The following is a 17965-nucleotide window of genomic DNA, read 5'->3' as shown; positions in this document are numbered from 1 at the left end:
CAGAATAAAATCCAGAATGAATTCATTACTACAAAACTAGAATAACCCTTCTTACACTCCAGTAATTAAAATCTCCAAGTAATTCCACCTTGCTGTGTAAATACCAGTTTCTGATGTAGAGACACAATTATCTGAAATTTCAGTTTCTCCCCCCAGCACCCTCCACCTACTGGGTCTAATTTCTTTCTCATGAGCACTTCAAAGTAATGTTTCTCATGCAGCAAATCAAATATGTAGGTCATTTCATTGTATCGGCCGATTCCGGTTAGAAGACGAACCTGTGGAAATAACAGTGCGAGTATGAAGTGTAAAGTAAAGGAGAAAGACCCTCTCTCACAAGAGGGTCAGCACCTTGCTAGGGGGAAGCCGGCACAAGGCAACGCAGCGGTGTGCCAGCGGAYGCAGCTGCGTGGCACAGCTGGTTGGGTTGCGTTAGGCAGACACGCTCTTGAAGCCAAGGAGACCGCTCTGAAATGAACCTACTGCATCTTTTTTATTGTGAGGTAAAAGGATATCATTTTTACCAAATATGAATATGCAGTGGACTTTCTAGGCCCCTCAAAACTTTCCTTCTTGCAGTGACACCAATATATTGGGCATGTCTCAGACCTGAGGAGTCCTTTCTAGGCAGGACTAAAAGATGGATGACAGCATGGTATTACAAACCATCACATTTCACTAGTGGYTGAATTACTTTGAAATCTCCAGTCTAACCTACTACACTGTTCCCACTTCGGCATTTCACTGTCTCTACCTCTATTTTTCCAGAAAAGTCTTCTAATAGCCTCTACGATATAAAAATCTGTCAATCAGCACCCGTGAACATCAGACCAAACACCCGTCTTCAGCTTCTAGAGACAGGCAGCACAAGACCAGTGAATTAGAGGTGAAATACTGTATTCTACTCTGTCACACATCTTACTCCCCCTGCACCGGCTCAAGATCACCAGTATTTGCTAACATGTACGTGGAAACGTTCACACGGCATCTGGATAAATACATATAGGGCCAAAGACACATACCACAAGTCCATACTCTTCATTAGGTGCCAAGTGTTCATCTGTGAGACGCCGTGCTGCCTGCAGGACTCTAGTGATTCCTTCCATGTGGCAAGTCAAACTAAAGCAATTATGGGCCAAAATCAGCAATTCTGTAACTGAAGGATACAAGAACTCAGGTGTTTCAGTTAATAAGCTGAGGAAGTTAATTATTACGTCTCTCTCCAAAACTGATCCCATCTCTGCAGAGGATATAAAATCTCTCAAGCTAAAAGCAGAATTGGATTACAAAGTTGAGTTTTTATAGTTATGTCCTATAAGAAGTAACAGTTTCTGTAACAGTGCGTGCTCAGTCTGGCTTCTCAATCTGTGGGAAAGTCTGGTTTTTTTGGATCATTTTTTGAAATGTTATTTTATTCAACACACAGAATTTGCAACCCCCTTCACCAAAGGCTGATGGACAAATGTATAATATATCAGCACCCCACTACTACCAGTCAGTTCCCTGTTTGAAAAAGGAAGGCTGCAGGTTTCGCATATGGGTTTGAAAAAAAATTAATAAATTCCATACACTAAATAAATTACTTAAAACAATAAATTATAGTATCTTCCATTTTTTGTGAAAGGCCTGATCTAGTATTGTAAAGCAATCGTGACATAGTGGAGTCCCAGATCATACTCTCAGCATCATGCAATTCACTTAATAAAAAAAAGTAGTATATGACCTGGTACACAACTTACTTAAAAATGCAGGTTTTGAAAAGAATATGCTAAAATTCACAAAGCTATACAACAGATTTTGAAATAAACTGATTATACCTCTATGTGTAAAAATATCGTATGATAACACATAGACTTCAAAGAGAGGTATAGTATCCCAACACAACCTGTTACTTCCCAACATTCGTTCTTCTGAGTTTCTTCTCCTAACTTTTAGTAAGCCATACAAGAACATACTAATATCCATTTTACACTGTATTACATGACAGAACAAAATAGGGGGAAAAGCTGTCCCCTTGCTTGTCCCTGTGCTGACAACAGGGCAAATCTGTTAGGAACATAAAGACTACATGGAACATGAAACGGTATTTTTAATTATTTGTTTTCTCACAAAGGTTTTCAAATTTCCAGTATTACAGCTGGATTCTAATGGAACGGTTTCAACCCTAATTTAAGCCATGTTTTCATTTCTGAGGAAGGTGTTTTAGAAGATGCTTTTTCTTACCACTCTGGATAAAACAGTATGAGAAGTTCTCCCTTTGTTAGTATTCAGGAGACAATTCATGCTAAAGTCATATCCTCAGAGTTAAATTTCCCATAATAAGCCTTTTAAAAAACCAATCTAAATAAGTAAGTAAAATATCTCATTTTGGCACTGCTGATGAGCTGCCAAAAGTACCTTGGCTGCATTTTGTAAACCTATTTACATCTCCATGATATATAAAGCTACAAAATGTACAAGGGACTTCAGAAACAAAAGACTTAGAAAGTTAATTTAACGAATGGATAAAGAAAGCAATTTCTAACCGTGGTTAATATGAAGAAAGCCACAGCATTCTCCTTTTGTAACATGTAACTATAGAAGTTCAGGTAACTCACTGACTGTATTTTCCAGCTATTAGCACAAAAAAATCTGTATTTTGTATGAAAAGTAAACTAATCTAGCTCTTAAACAATATGTTCATTTCTTGTGCATATATTCAGATCTATTGATTTAATCACCAAGTTTGAGATCAGTAATAGATGCTTCCTCAGCATTGTTTCCATTCTTCGTTATATGATTTTAAACCCAGTTATATCACCATTAACAATGCACTAGTTGCATCAAGTATTATTTGCCATTTACTTACTGCATGATAGTTCCCCACATGGCACAGAAGAAATTTTATCCAATAATTTCATGCCAACCAATGTGTGATCCTTGCACAGCTTAGCCAGCTGTAGGAATGCCTGACTCTCAACTGCAGGGTTCAAAACCTGTTTTTGTCCTGTATGCACAGAGAGAGMGAGCTGTCACAAGTGCTAGTTGTTCAGGAGAGGTTAGCTACATTAACAGAAAAAAAAAWAAWAATATAACTTCAGTCTGGAGACTGACCTAGGACTTGAACTAAAATAATTCCAGAGACACTTTTGATCTTACCGCTTTAATTTAAGAATCAGATATTATTTCTTGCCAATTCAATCCAGTGCAACCCTATTGAACAACAGTATTGTTACTGTAACCACGGTTACGATTTCACAAATCCAGTAGGTTGGGGCTGCTGAGAAGAGGAGCAGTTTCCTCTCCCTTCTACAGCACAATTCTAACCCCTCCCTTGCAGTGGCTCTGACACTCACACTCTTCCATGAACCAATCTGAGTCACTAACTCAACAGAAAATTCTTCTTTCTGCTGGGTTAGCAAGTTGAATGTTCTGAAGGAGGTGCAACAAACCATCTGAGCTAATGCAAGTGAACTGATGGGAGGTGAGCAGCAAGAGTGCAAGGCTGCAGTGAGGGGAGCAGAGAACAGCATGCCTGGTCCCACCAATCTCAACCCTGCACCTTTGTTTCACAGGGAACTTTACTGTTACTGTTGCAGCACAGTCAAAGTTACTCAATTACAAAAGCCCTCCAGAGAAATTCTCACCGTTTTGAAGAACATCTCTCATTTCGCAATAAAAAAAAGGGAAAATCTTTGGGCCATGCTTTTTACAAAGTTTTTAACAGGAGTCTTTCCAAGTCAGATGATGTGGGGTTGAAAAGATCATGATTAAAACACCGAAACAGCACTTCTTTTATACCATTAAATTTACATCCATAAAAAAATAAAGCCTTAATTATTGCAATACCACACTGGACACAAAATAAGCAAGTAATAATAAATGTTTGTATAAGGCTTTACAATGCTGCTCAGCATTAACTACAATAATTAGCGCTCAAACATCTTGAGAGCAAGGACTGTTTTTCAGATACACAAATATCATACTTACAAACCAAAAGAGCTTAAAGGTAAGATCAGGCCCCTTTACTACCTTTCCCTTCTGAAGACACCAACAATTCCTGCATGATTTCTTCAGCCGCCAGCTCTGCCACAGTTTCAGGATGGAGACCCTGGGTGGTGATGAATGCCTGAGCCTTCTTGCATCTGTCTGGCTGGTGGGATGACAGAATTGCTCGAAGCACTTTTTCAGGGTCCCGAGCTGACATTTCACTGTAGGAGCAGTTCAGTTCCTAAGAAACAYGTACATTCAGATGAAGCTACACAACTAAAATTCCAGTGACAGAATATATATTGACCAGCAGTACATCATCTTCCTGATGATGTAAGAGGGGAGTGGAGGAGAAACAGATAAAACTTAGTTTCAAAAAATGTAAATATAACCTGTCCTTACACCAGTTAACAGTGCCTTCATCTGTTTATCTTCAGTATTAATGCTCTCCAGCTCAAGATGGCACGTAAGTACTCACTATTTGAAGGTTAACACTCACTGAGCTGTTGTCCTGGACAGAGATGTCTTCCCAAACCAAATATTAACCATAACACTTAAAATAGGTAAAAGCAAGAGGGTCATATATATTTCCTCCCAAGCCAAGAATTGTGTTTTATTACATGACAGTTTCACTTATCAGATTACTTTTCTTCCTCTCTACATATTACAGACTCTCAGTGCAAAAGATACCCTAATTTTTGCATTTGCTATATTTGTAAGGGGAACTGGTGAGGCTCTGAAAATGGTCCACAGCTAGTCTGCTATAACATATTACACCATACAAATTTACAAATTAAACTAAAAATATAACTCAAACACAACAATCGACTCAGTAATCTATGAATTCAAACGTATGGACATCCAGCTTCAGAGAAGTAGTCTAGGGGTAGTACAAGAAGGAAACAAGCCATTCATACGACTCATTCTTCCCTAGCTCAAACCTAAAGCATTCACTCTGAACATTCAAGACCTGAAAAACACTGTAGAAGAACCTAAGAACCTCTGCAAAGTAGATTACACTAATATTTTCAGCACACATTGCTGCTTTTATTCACAGAAACAAACACTACATTCCAAAACTATGGGCCAAGTACCATACAAAGGGATTCTGTACCCTGAAAGAAGAGTGCAGCAGCATCTTCTGGCAAAACAGCAGAGCTGGGCTGCAGGCAAGCACAAAGGCTGTGGAGCAGAGGCAGCAAGAAATATAGTCTGCTACTTCTCCTATTGCTGTCTGGGCCAAAGAGCTGCCACAGTGTGGAGTCTGCAGAGCACCTCTGTGCTAGAACTTCTAATGCAGCTGCGATCTCTTCTGGATCACTGGTGAGCATGAAGGCATCCCAGAACAAAGGCCTAAAGCAAGGTACTGGATGAGCAACATATTCTTGAAAGATTATAAAAGAGGCGCATTAAGGAGACACATTAAAGAGGCTGGAATCTGGCTTAGTGGAATAAGGTGAGGGGTTAGGGAAGAGTCTAGGAGTTGAGTTCATTTCAACACTTAATGCCTAGGATGCACCTGGCCATTAACCCATGCAAAGGCTTGGTAATTTCTCCCTCCTAAGCTTTTTTCAGTCGGCTGGTGAACACTCTCTATCCTTTTCTCCACAAACCTCTGCAGCACAGCTTGATACAAACCACTACTGTTTCTCCTGCAATGCTATTAGATACATACCTTAGAGAGCTCATATAAGCAGAGAACCTGTCTACAGTAGTTTCTCCCATGGACACATTCATCTGTCAGAGCCTTCAGACCGATAACAACATGATCATCTGCAGAAGGAGCCACAATGTGCGTCCAGTCTTCTAAGCTTGATGCTGGAAACAAAAATACAACAAATTCCTTTCTCATAAAGACAGATAATAACACTAAGCCTTATATGTGAAGAAAGACTCCACAGACCTATAGCAAACATATAATAGTTTCTCAGTCCTTGAAAACTGCACTCATGATAGCTGTGGATTTTTTTGTGAAGTTTTATGGTGTAAACAATATGACAGAACACAAATGTTACAAAATATTCGTAATAATATTCAGATGTAAAATTCCTAAGAGCAGGAGAGCAAGTATATGCGTTCAGCAGTCTTCTTGATGGCTTAAGCTTCATTTATTCTATTCTATTTCTATTAAGCTTCATACCTGTTAATTTTAGAAAGTAATTTTCCAGCTGACAGCTTCTTATTCAGACTTTATAAATATGCACACAGTACTTTATATACAAACACTGTCTATCAGCTTCAGCCTTACTATGAATAAGAAAGACTAAAACCATTATAATGTACCAAGAGTCTAGAGAAATACATTAACTAAAATATTCCCATGTTTCAGCTCCAGAAAGACATTTAAGATTTACTATAGTGTGTATTCCAAAAGCAGGATCACAGATAATTACAGAACTGTACGATGCTACTTTACCTGAACTGAATTGTGATCCAAAAAAAATGAATGCTTAAGAGATTACAAAATTGTATACAGAAACACTCTGCTTGAAGCRCATATAATCAATGTCTATTACAAAGCTTCAAATTCCTTTCAACAGAGGATTTATGAATCAAGTAAATAACTTACTGTCAGGAAGACCCTATCTCCTGCAGAGACTTCCGGCAAAATAACACTGAAACAAAAGAGCAAGAATCCAGTGGAGCCCTGACAGTGGTATTAGTGGCTGAGCTGGTTAGTGTTACTTACTGCTTGGGACTCCGCTTGGCTGCRATGCACTGTTCTCATCTGTCTTCTCTCTTGCTACAAGGAGAGTCTGAATATCTGGGTGCAATTTGTCTAGACCAGCCTCCCCTGAGGCCAGGGCTCTGCAGTGCAACACCAGTGAAACATCTCTGCTGTAGAACTGGAAATAGTGACAAACTCGGCTGGCTTCATGCACGCTTCCCTCATCAAGGAGGCGTCCAACAAGAAACTTGAGCGATTCCTCCTCCTCATTAGTCAGGGTCTGCTGAGATTCTCTGAATGCAAAGCCCTCTAGCTTTAAGTATTTTGGTGTGTTCAGAGCAGGCAGCTTTGAAAAAGAAAACTCCTTAGCTAAGTTATCAAAGGTAAGATCCGTGTTCACTAAAACATGGCAAGAAAATCTTGATTTGCCTGACTCTTCATAGGTGGATAAGGTTTGTTGTGTGATGCGACAGATCCAGATCTGCTTCTCTATTTCTTCTAATTTATCCAGTGACACTGAGTCACTCTCAGCTAGCCAATGGCCAGCTAGGGTAAGCAACAAATGTTTCTCCATAATGGTGTTTATCTTCTCATGAGCTGAAGATTCAAACACTGTGTTTGCCTGATTCAAAAAGAAATCAGATGCAGCTTTGCTGGAGATGGAATTTTTCATGAAGTTGTCATTACATTTTTTCCAGAATTCAATTCTTGTCTGGTTTTGATGCCACTGCCCAGTGTTTCTTAACAGATGTAGATCTCTTAGAATCTGCAAAATTCACAGAAGGTTTAAACAACAATACTTTAAAAAGGAAAAATCACACTGAATGGCCTGAATATTAAAAAATTAATTCAGATTAAGTGTCCCAATATGTAACAAATCCATCTGCTCTTCTCACCAAAAAAACTGGTTGTATACCAAGTMAAAATTGCAAGAGAATAAAGAGAGCTCCCCTGTCCTTTTGAGCACAGCACTTGCAGCCAACTTGTTTGTTGTATTTGCATTTCAAATAGAAAGTGATTTGAAAAAGAATTTTTTTTTAAAAGGCTGAGAAGTAACATTCTTAACACTGCCAACAATAGCAGTATTAAGTATAATTATTTAACAATACTGTACCTCCTGGGTAACTACATTGTCCACGGGCAATTCAGCTAATTCTGCTACCTTCCGAGCCAGTGAGAACATTCCTTTCTCTTGTAGCTGCTCTAGAATTGATCTGCACTCATTCTGAAATGTCTCTGTATTGTAACTGGTTAGGATGGAACGATTAATTGATATGGATGAATCCTGCAGGGTCTCACTGAGTGCACACAGTCTCTTCACATAAGGGCCTGTTTTAAAAGAGTATAAACAATTAAAGGCAGTTGGTTTTTAAACCCAAAGAAATTCTGTTATTTCATGCAACCTGGCCAGAGAAGAAGTGCAGATTTAACATTCTAAAGCTTTCACAGGACTGCAAATATATTCTAAACCCATAACTAAAATTTCTGTAGATTGCCTGTGCATTCCTTATACGTTCCTTATACAGTTGCACTTAATTGTTCTCCCAAATAAAATTACATGCAATTACATTTTCCCCACTGCAATTTACTGTAAGAACCAATTCTTGTTACATAAATTCCTACACAAGAATAAAATACTCTGAACAGACAAAGTAAACATTTTTAATCACTCCAAAAACATCATATGTGGTTATTAGGTTAAAGCAATAAGATCATATAGTAGAGGATGTGTTATTTACCATCAAGTAGAAGATCATTTGCTGCAGCAAACAGCTGTAAGATTTTTCCTAGTTCATATTCCGTTTTACACTGCTGCATCATCAATTCTAGAAGAAACAATGCTTGCGACTCCAACCATTGCACAGGTAGTTGTGCAGGTGTTAGTTCATCTGCGGTTTTAAGCTGTGTATATGAAAAGATTTTTAAAGGTCTGGAAAGGTGGGGTTTTTTTGCAAGCATATTTTGCAGCAAATATAACGATTAATTTCTGTCCATTTTGGTGAAATCATGCTGAAAATCAGAAGTGTACCAAACATAACTCCTTCTCCAACAAATGAACAGCATCCCCAAGGGGGCACTGATCCATCCCTGAYGTATGTGTTTGCCTTTGATCTGAAAGTAGTAGATTTTATGACAGGGCAACCACTGATTACCCTCGATAACCATGGAGCAGATGAAAGATGCAAGAAGAATCGGAAATGGGTAGTAAAATAAATGGTTAGATTAATAGCTCTTGTCATATAGCTGTATACTTTATAAGCATAGCCATTATGTATGTCAAAGGGCACATAGGGAAACTGATCTAGCCTGAACTCAAATTGCAGGAAGGAAAACAACCAACCACTAATGACATGGAATGTTAGTTACTAACTTGTTCAGGGAACTGGGAAATGGTGGTGGAAAGGAAAGAACCAAAATAATTTGTGAAAATATCTGCATGTGACAAACAAGGAACACAGCAGGGAACCACTTCAGTCCTGTTAAAATCAACTGCTGARTCAGTGTTTTAATTGGACTGCAGAACTGTAATTCAGTTCACTGAGTCATTTTCAAATAAAGTCTACAGTTTCTGACAACTGCCAAAACTAAAGAGGTATCAAAGCTCCTTTCAGAAACTCCCAAACATATTCAAGAACAGTTGTTTGTCTTGAATAGATAGTCTCTGTAAGTCACTGGTTTATCAGCACAATATTCATTTGCTCTAGTCAATGCAGAACAGAGAATATCCCACATTTACTCACCACAAGTAATTCAATTTACCACCAGTGGTCCTGCTTGAGTCAATGCCACCCCTCAGAAAGTGAACTGCTCACACAAGGTGGACAAAATGTATTTCAGTCTGCCCATATCAACTTAAAACAAAATGATTTAAATGCAATGTGGGTATTGAACAAATGGTCAAGAACATTTTCCCATCAATTGCCAGCAATAAAAAGAATCTGCTGATACCAGTTACTTCACAAATTAGCTCCTAGACTATTCTAAGCTTACCCTTTTTCATTATTTTCATATATGACATTAGATGACTATTGCATTCTAATATGAGAAGACCTAGGCAAAGACATTTACAAAAAATGAATTCTACTTACTTTCATGAGACTTGTCTGAAACTTTTCCAGTTTCGTTTTAGCTTCAGTGTATTTTTTGAAGTTCATACATAGTTCATACATTTCCAGGATAYAGAGTAAAGGGGAATCCTTTAAGATACAAAAACAGGTTGTAATTCTTTTCTGAAAGTACATCAATAAATGAAGAATTTGTATTCCTCAGCGCCAGAACAATGATGTTTTTATTTATTTAAAACAGCACAGAAGCTTGATAGATGATTTGCAAATTTGTAATAGTTGCAAGAACTTCCTTCCATTCAAAGATTTTCTTATTTGGCCAGGACTTTTCATGGATTACACCCAAGCTATCCAGTCTAAAAATAGCAAGACAGAGGGGGAATCTACAGGCAACCTCCTCTCCAAGGAAGATTTGAGATACAGTCAAGAGTACTGCTAAAAAGATGTGACCTTACCTTTAAAAAGAGCTGGAAGCCATTTATAAGTGTTTTACTTTTTTCCTTTCTTAAAAACACCTTCCAGATAGTTGATAGGTCATGAAGATCCCATTCATGATTTTCTACTGAACTTTGAATATGGTTTGTTGCTTCAGCTCTGGTAACACTATCCACAGTAGTAATTATCCAAACACAGAGGCAATGGATAATGTTGGCATCCTGCCAAATGGACAAAAACAATAGCTTTATAACAACCAGAAGACAAATGTCACTTCATTATATATCACTCGACCAAATATGTCATCCTAATCAGAACAATTATTATCAGAACTGAGAAAAACTTGATGAATACAACCTACTATATACCATTTCACAAAATTATGTGCAATAAAAATGTCTAAATTGTCACTTTTTTATTATTCATACCTCTAGAAGATAAATAACTTAATTAATACTCACTTGAAAACATGCTGCTAATACACTCAGAAAGGGAGCGTGCTGCCTCATTCCTTCAGCCAAAAGGTAACATGAAGGGTTGGAGTTCCCCTGACATTGAAAAAGGATTTGGAACAGGCTATCCTCATTTTTGCTCTCAGACATATTTGTAGCACTGTTCTGAGGACCTCCTACATCAGGGCACAAAAATGGTAACTTCTCCAATGCCAGTGTCAAGTGATCTCGTAAAATGGGAGCGAAATCTTGAAGGATAGAAATGACCTAGGAAAACAGAATCAAAAGCATCTATATAGAGCGAGATTCAAAGAGAATGAGGGGGAAGGAGGCAGGAAGTACTAAGTACTTGCAGAAAAGTCAAGCAAAACATTCTTCAAATTTTTTAGTACATTTCTGGAGATCTAGAGAGGTAAAAGTGTTCTGTAAGTATGAAATACTATAACAAAATATCGAAATTCTTTCTTTTACATGAAGGTAAAATGCCTCCTAGAGACACTCACTTTCATCCTCACCTGTATCTTGTACTGCTACCAATATATCATGAAAAGGAATTCTAGTGTCTGGTTAGTTATTTTTGTGTAATTATGGATTTTTCTTTTTTTAGAAAGAGTAATGAAGAGATACAAGTTAAAATCCCAGGCCTGCTGAGTATTACCTAAACCAGATTTTTACAGTTCTTATATTATTTTTTCTAAATTTCATTTAATTTTTACATATTGGTAATAYTTTATTACTTTTTAAATTATGCTAAATAACAGAAGTGGAAGACTTGGATTCTCAAAACTTCCATATCTTAACATAAAAGATTGACTTAAGTTTTGAAATGAAAGATGAGTTGGTTTATTAAAATTTATATTGAACATATACCTCTCCAATACAAAAGCTAGTAACTAAATGATTTTAAAAAGGAAATTAAAACTACAAAAACAATATGAACATGCCAAAATAATAAGTAAACTTAACATGAAAATGAAGTCCCTTTTTGGCAAACAGTTTTGTGTCCAATTCACTTCAAAGATAGACTGAAATCACTTCTCTCTGAATACTGCTTTTTCCTGACTACTGATTAACACCACCACATACAATTTTTCAAATGGGGAGCTTTTTCCTAATCTCTTTTGATAGTTAGCTTTCATGCCCTTAGAAGCATTTTACTCCATCTGCTGAAGAGTCAGTTTCCTCTGGAGTCAGTTTTTTGTCTTGTGTTAAGCTTTCCACATACCAAGAGGCAGGGAAAAGTAGAAAAGGGGAGAAACCCAGCTGTGCAGGAATCATGAACAGAGGACGCCAAACGTCCTGAGACAACTTCTAACTCAACGGTAAGTGATTAGGTTTCAATTTCACATTGTCCCTCCAATGTGATATCCTTTTGTAAGAATACTTTTTTCTTTCCTTTTTATTATTATTTTTTTATTTCAAAAAGACCATCACTGATGAAGAGCATCCTTGCACAAAAATCTCTATCTTCATTTAATATTATAGACAGTTAGCTTACCTCATCCGGCTGGTAGCTGTACAGCTGGGTTTGGATGATGAACTGCAGCCAGTCATTGGATTTAGCACATTCCTTTAGGTACGATGTACTCAGTCTGGTATTATGGAGCTTACAGAATTGCATTACCAAAGACCACTGCCTTCTAGAGTCATTAGACGTCCTGCATGGAATTTAAAGATAACTTTAATTCAGCATATCTGCTTTTACCTTCGTGTACTGTATCTAAAAGCAGAAAAAAAGGGAAAAAAAAGAGACATAAAAACAAGCTTTTGAAGTTCAGCTGTAATAATGTGATATTTATATCAGATGTTAATAATGTGTAAGCTGATCATATGGCCTGAGATCCACTGCCTGCAAATGCCAGCACAAGCATTTCCATTGACTTCATCACAGATTAGATCAGATTCCACTGCAGGAGCTTCCACACTACGCTCTCTGCGCACACTCCCACCGAGGCAGGTATGCTGCCCAATCTTGAGAATGTAAGCTTTGAAAAGAATTCAGCAATCTTTACTTCTAAGCCAGGGTGCTGCAAGAGTGCTGCGGAGCAGTAAGTTTAAAATGGTGACTGCATTTCATTATTCTTGCCAATATATATCTATTACCTCTATCATTTGAAATACCAAGATTATAYGCTAAATTCAAATTCTGTTATTCAGTTTACTGCAATAAAATATAAACAGATCTCTTTAATAATGCCTGAATACACAAACATTAAAATTCAATGCTCAATGTCAACTTGTCAGCATAAAAAATTTTTAAATCATGTTTTACTCACTTTTTTATTCCTTGATGCTCAATTGTATCCCAAAAGGCTTCTTCTAAGCAGGTAAGAATTTCTGCTGCTGCTGCTTTTTCACCATCAGCCAATTTTGTTAACTTTTCAACTGTTTGAAAGAATGTATTACTATTTCTGAGATACTATTTTGGCATTAGAGAAATATTTTCAAAGGTAGCAGAGTAAACAAGAAGCTCAAGTCCTATTAATGTAAACACTTCAGTAAGTATGTCAAGTCAGGTACAAAGTGCCTACATGATTTTTGAACAAGAATTTCAGCTTTCAAATCATCTAAGCTTTTTTTTTTTTTTTTTTTTAATAAGCCTGATCTATAGTTCTAAACAACATATTTTTAGAACTATCAGGAAAATGGAAATTAACCCCACTAGTTTCCTAGTCAGGACAAAAAAAAACCCTATGGAATTGTGCATACAACTTTCTAAAGTTACTCCTAGGACAAATTTAATGTCTTCTCAGTTTCAAACATCTGATTTTGATACAGTTGTAAGACAGAATTCAAGTAAGAAAGAGAAAAGAGATTTGGTAATGTCCCTCTATTTAATCCTCTAGTTATATTAAAACATTAAGCTGCATCTTACTAAAAATTACACTGAGCCTTAGGCAGCTGTTTGACTCTATCCATTAGAGACTACTGCAATTCTGGCTGCTTATCATATTGCAGCCTTCCTGCCTTATTTGGTATGCCAGGTTCAAGCTGCACCTTGAAGATTAGCAAGAAGCAGCAATATAAGAACAGCAAAATTCTTAGCTCTTCAAAGAATGATCTTACTCTTTCTGAGAGATTAGGCATCATCTTTCAATCCTTCTCTGCTTCTCATCCCAAACAATATATATTACCCAATTTTAAAACAAACAAAAGACACACTTACCMAAAGATTCTCTTATTGGATTGTGCTGAGATTCTTCATTTCTAGTTTTATAATTGAAAATCATGTTTGCAACTTTAATATCAACTCTGAGTTTGAGGCTGTCGAGACCAAGCAATTCTAGAAAACAAACACAGGCTGCTCCTATTGAAGGTGTATGAAAGAAAGAAAGGGCTAAAATATAGGCTTCATTTCCTGCTTGCTGAATCCTAGAACAAAAAGAACACCAGTTAATACATATGATTTTTAACTGAYCTGTCAAATACAAATATTTCCCATGTAAATAAGTATTTACAAAGTTCACTAACCTCACAAAGACTTTAGTAGCATGGAAGGTATTTACTAACCAAGAATTTCACATTTAGAATAAATGTAGGTATGAGAATAAAGCCTTGTACGTGATAAATGTTCAAAGGACATGCACAGAGTTTGAAATCTGATAAACTTTAATAAAAACTAAAGCCAATGCAAATGACACTATAACTAATAATAATAATAAAACCACTGTCAGTAGTTTTTAGTATAAAATGTTCCACTGCAGAATTTACAATCTAAGCACTGCAGCATCAAGAACCTGAAACTGATTTGTGGATTGCACTGAATTAACTGTAAAAGGCTTCAAAACAGTAACCGGCTCACTGGATATCTGAAATTTTTCCATACTAGTAACTGAAAAATTTAGGGATGCTTGAGTCTGACATGAATTTTAAATTCAATCTTAGGACTTGTCAAAGTGGCATCTTTTTTCTACAAAGTGACCTAGAGGCTCAGTTCACGAGAAGAACCACCTACTTGTGTTTGATACAACTAGAACATTTTTCATTCCTTGCTTTCATTGTGTGGATATTATTTAGTAATTCAAATTAAAGCTCACCTTCTTTTAGATGATATTTTATTTCTATGCTACCAAATGCTAGATTGAACGGATTTCCAGGACACCTAAAATTTCAGCTGGTTAACACGTAAATTATACATCATTCTGTGTTCTTGGGATGATCTGCACACCACTGCTGTTTGATGTCAGGGAGGATTAATGTAGCTTTTGTGCTAGGTTGTAACATCAAAAGAATGATCCAAATACCATTTTTAGAAGACTTACAACTGTTTGGGGGATTTGCTCTTTACTAACTGCTGGACCAAAAATGTACCAAAAGCAAATGACGGGCGTCCATGGTGCAAATAGTACAAAAAATCCAGTCGTTCCATTATAGCATATTTATTCACCAGTTCAGGGGAAGAAAAATGAGGAAAGTCACTTGACGTATCTAGAAAGAATATCATCATTTTTATGAGCTGATAAACAGTTGATTTAAACATAGGAAATGGGTTTCAGCTACTGAACACGAGATGATAGTCAAATACCTCTCTTGCTCTAATTTAAACTTCAACATACCCAATCCCACTGGAATTCCAGTTCTTATTGTAAATACAGAACTCTAACACTAACTTTTTCTAATAGCCATGCTCAGATCATTTCTTCTTAGGACCTCAATTTGCCTTTAAAAGAAGAAAATAATGCTTTCCTATCTCATAGTACTTTATAAAGATTTCTGTCTGTGAAGAACTTAGGGAAAAAAAGACAATCCATCTAGCCATGATTAATTTCAAAGCAAATTTTTAGTAAAATCAGCTATTTTTTTTGTAAAAGGAATATCCTTTTGAATAGGTTTATCAGCCAAACGATTCCACTGAAAGGTATTTTATCTGAAGTAAACAGGCTAACAAAGCATATAAAACTAGAGAGTGACATACCTGATAAAGCAAGAGTATTTGTTGACTGCCAGCCAAACAATTTAGTGGGATCAAAGGGCACTAATGACTGAAAGATTAGACACAAAATACACTCAGTCGGTTTAAGATTTTGACATCAGACCAGACTACAGAATATTGCAGGGAGCTACAGTAGCAGACAGTCAAGAACTGTCTGAGCTGCTAGTTGTACCTTGTGCAGTTCTCTCTCAAAAGCACGTATTTATCAACTGATGTAGGACCAGAATGCAAACAAGTGCAAAGAAATGTTTAGACTTTAGTCTAAGGAAATGGGAAAGAACACGTTCAAGTACTTTGCTGAACTGTGATCTTAGCAAACTACCACTTTCCTAATAATGAATAACTCATTCACAGTTATTTCTTCCACCTATCAGTTTGTCATTTCATACCACACATCTCAAGCAGATGTCATTTGCCCAGAAATGTTTGTCATAACATTCCAGGAGATGTTATCCTTTAATTCTAAATTTCAATTTCCCTTAGACAATTTAAAACAGTTTCATTTTTTATAATACTGAACAACCTGATCACTGAATACAGCAAGAATATTATTTTTCTGACATTCCAGGACTGTCACACATAACCTCTGCTGAAGTTAAACATTGCAGATGTCTTTACATGTCTGGATTAAAAATGCCAGACTCATTATAACTAGTATTGAGATACCATTTACCAAAAAAAAAATTAGAATATAGCTATAAACTTTAGCCCCTAGTTAAGGATTCCAAGAAAACAACATTGTCCCTGCCTACCAGGATTTAGCTGAAAACAAACTTCTCTTAGTTTACTTTTCTTTTGCCAAACAGCTCTATTAAGAAAAAATTTTGTATACCTGAACAAGATGGTAGAGAGAGATGTCAGGTGGCAAAATTCCGTGAGAATTACACTGGGGAAATAGAGCAGCTTTAAGCTTGGGGTAAGGAGTCAATGCCATTTTTAAGAGCTGTGGATCAACTTTCTTTACAGTTCTTTCCTCATCTTCATTCTGAAGAACCTATATTGAAAAGAAGTAAAATTATTTCACTAGGAAGAAATAACTGCATTAGGACAATAATAAAACAATCTTTGAATGTGCCAAACTATCTAATTTGCGGGAATTTGGCGTATGGTAATAACACAGAAAAAATATTCCGAAAAATCCTTGTAAGTTATATTGGACAAACCTTCAACAATAACTGTAGTTTTAGGCTACTCTGCTATATATAACAAAGCTGTCTGTATTAATAAAATCTGTTCTACTGCCTGTATTTTTATAATGTGTTTTTTAATCTCTGTAACACAATACAATTGGTTAGCACAATRTAACCAGTAAGCAAAACAGTTTTTGATGTGTGCCCAGATTTTTAGTGTTTACGAATAAAAAAAGGAAGCTGACTAACATCTATTCAGACCCAAACAGAAGAGGAGACTAACTACCCATTGTTTCATTTAGTCAAAAATGACAAATGACTGTAAAAGGGGATAGCGGTCTAATAAGTACAGGCACATCATTTTAAAAGTTTATGGAAAATCTTTTCMTAAACTAAAACTATTTTAAGAATACGAGCATCTATAAACATTCTCAGCTATAACTGCTACGAAGGAGCTAAAGAATCCAACTCACATCCACTAGGCCTTGCTGTTTCTAAACCATGTTACTTTCTGAAGCACTCTACTGTGCAAGTAACATTTAGTCAATTAAAATTGAAACATGCGACACCAAACCCATGTTTTTGCATGAGAAGAAATTATGTGCGTATTCATTTTTAGCAACTTATTCTTTCAGTTTTCAACATCAAGTGAGAACCTCTCCAAAAACTTGTCCGTAATTTGTTGCACGCAGTACCTGATCAATACCTCCAGGTGCATACATCGTGGTTGCAAGTGCTAACAGTGTACGTCCTTCCAGTAGCATGCTGTTCACACTGGCTTGATTACTAGGAATCAGTATCTGAGCATTTGCTAGACTAGCCTGAAAAATCATTTTTGGATCTAGAAGGAAGAAAAGTGAGATTTAATTTCATGAAAAAAACAGTATTATTCATTTATGCTTAAAACTGCTCTATGACTAAGAAACAAGTTGAATTTTCTATTTATTTTAGAAGTGATGTTTTTCTTGATTTACTCACAAATACAGATAAGTCCTTCTAGTTTGTATTAAGTTTTCCCTGATTTCAAGCCACAGTTTTACCTATGAAGATTGAGTTGGATCAAATCCCACATTTTTGCATTTCATCACTAATTACTAATACTAATCACATTTTCTGAAAAAATGCAAGCTGCATTTGATCATTATTTTTATCATCTGTTAATGTGTTCCTCTACAAAAGATGAAAGGCTTTTTAAAAAGAGTTAAATGAATAAAGGGCACAAATTCTAGTGATTTTCAAACATTAACTAAAAAAAGTCTTGGTCCAAGCAAAGACATAATCCAAGGTGCAGAGAAGTSAAAATGCACTGTAAA

General features: G+C 36.4%; 1 protein-coding gene across 5 annotated transcripts in view; it reads right to left on the bottom strand.

Moving 5' to 3' along the window:
• SPG11 (SPG11, spatacsin vesicle trafficking associated) overlaps positions 1-17965 on the bottom strand; it is a 39876-nt gene that overhangs the window by 5947 nt on the left and 15964 nt on the right. For 4 of the 5 annotated variants that reach the window (XM_026060780.1, XM_026060778.1, XM_026060779.1 and 1 more), the window contains 18 exons: positions 17348-17493; positions 16355-16516; positions 15505-15571; positions 14852-15017; positions 13756-13961; positions 12866-12974; positions 12088-12247; positions 10599-10856; positions 10158-10358; positions 9727-9834; positions 8377-8539; positions 7752-7966; positions 6659-7403; positions 5645-5787; positions 4012-4210; positions 2849-2986; positions 1023-1156; positions 171-278 (listed from right to left, as the gene is read on the bottom strand). In XM_026060780.1, the coding sequence (XP_025916565.1) occupies positions 171-278; positions 1023-1156; positions 2849-2986; positions 4012-4210; positions 5645-5787; positions 6659-7403; positions 7752-7966; positions 8377-8539; positions 9727-9834; positions 10158-10358; positions 10599-10856; positions 12088-12247; positions 12866-12974; positions 13756-13961; positions 14852-15017; positions 15505-15571; positions 16355-16516; positions 17348-17493 (3428 nt within the window). Of the gene's footprint in view, positions 1-170; positions 279-1022; positions 1157-2848; positions 2987-4011; positions 4211-5109; positions 5323-5644; positions 5788-6658; positions 7404-7751; positions 7967-8376; positions 8540-9726; positions 9835-10157; positions 10359-10598; positions 10857-12087; positions 12248-12865; positions 12975-13755; positions 13962-14851; positions 15018-15504; positions 15572-16354; positions 16517-17347; positions 17494-17965 lie in introns of those variants that run through there. The other variant, XM_026060781.1, reaches the window with a different exon arrangement.

Source organism: Apteryx rowi, unplaced genomic scaffold (genome assembly GCF_003343035.1).
Source record: "Apteryx rowi isolate R43461 unplaced genomic scaffold, aptRow1 scaffold_170, whole genome shotgun sequence".
Lineage (NCBI taxonomy): Eukaryota > Metazoa > Chordata > Aves > Apterygiformes > Apterygidae > Apteryx > Apteryx rowi.
Note: the sequence above shows the minus strand (reverse complement) of the source record. Positions and strands in the feature narration are given on the sequence as shown.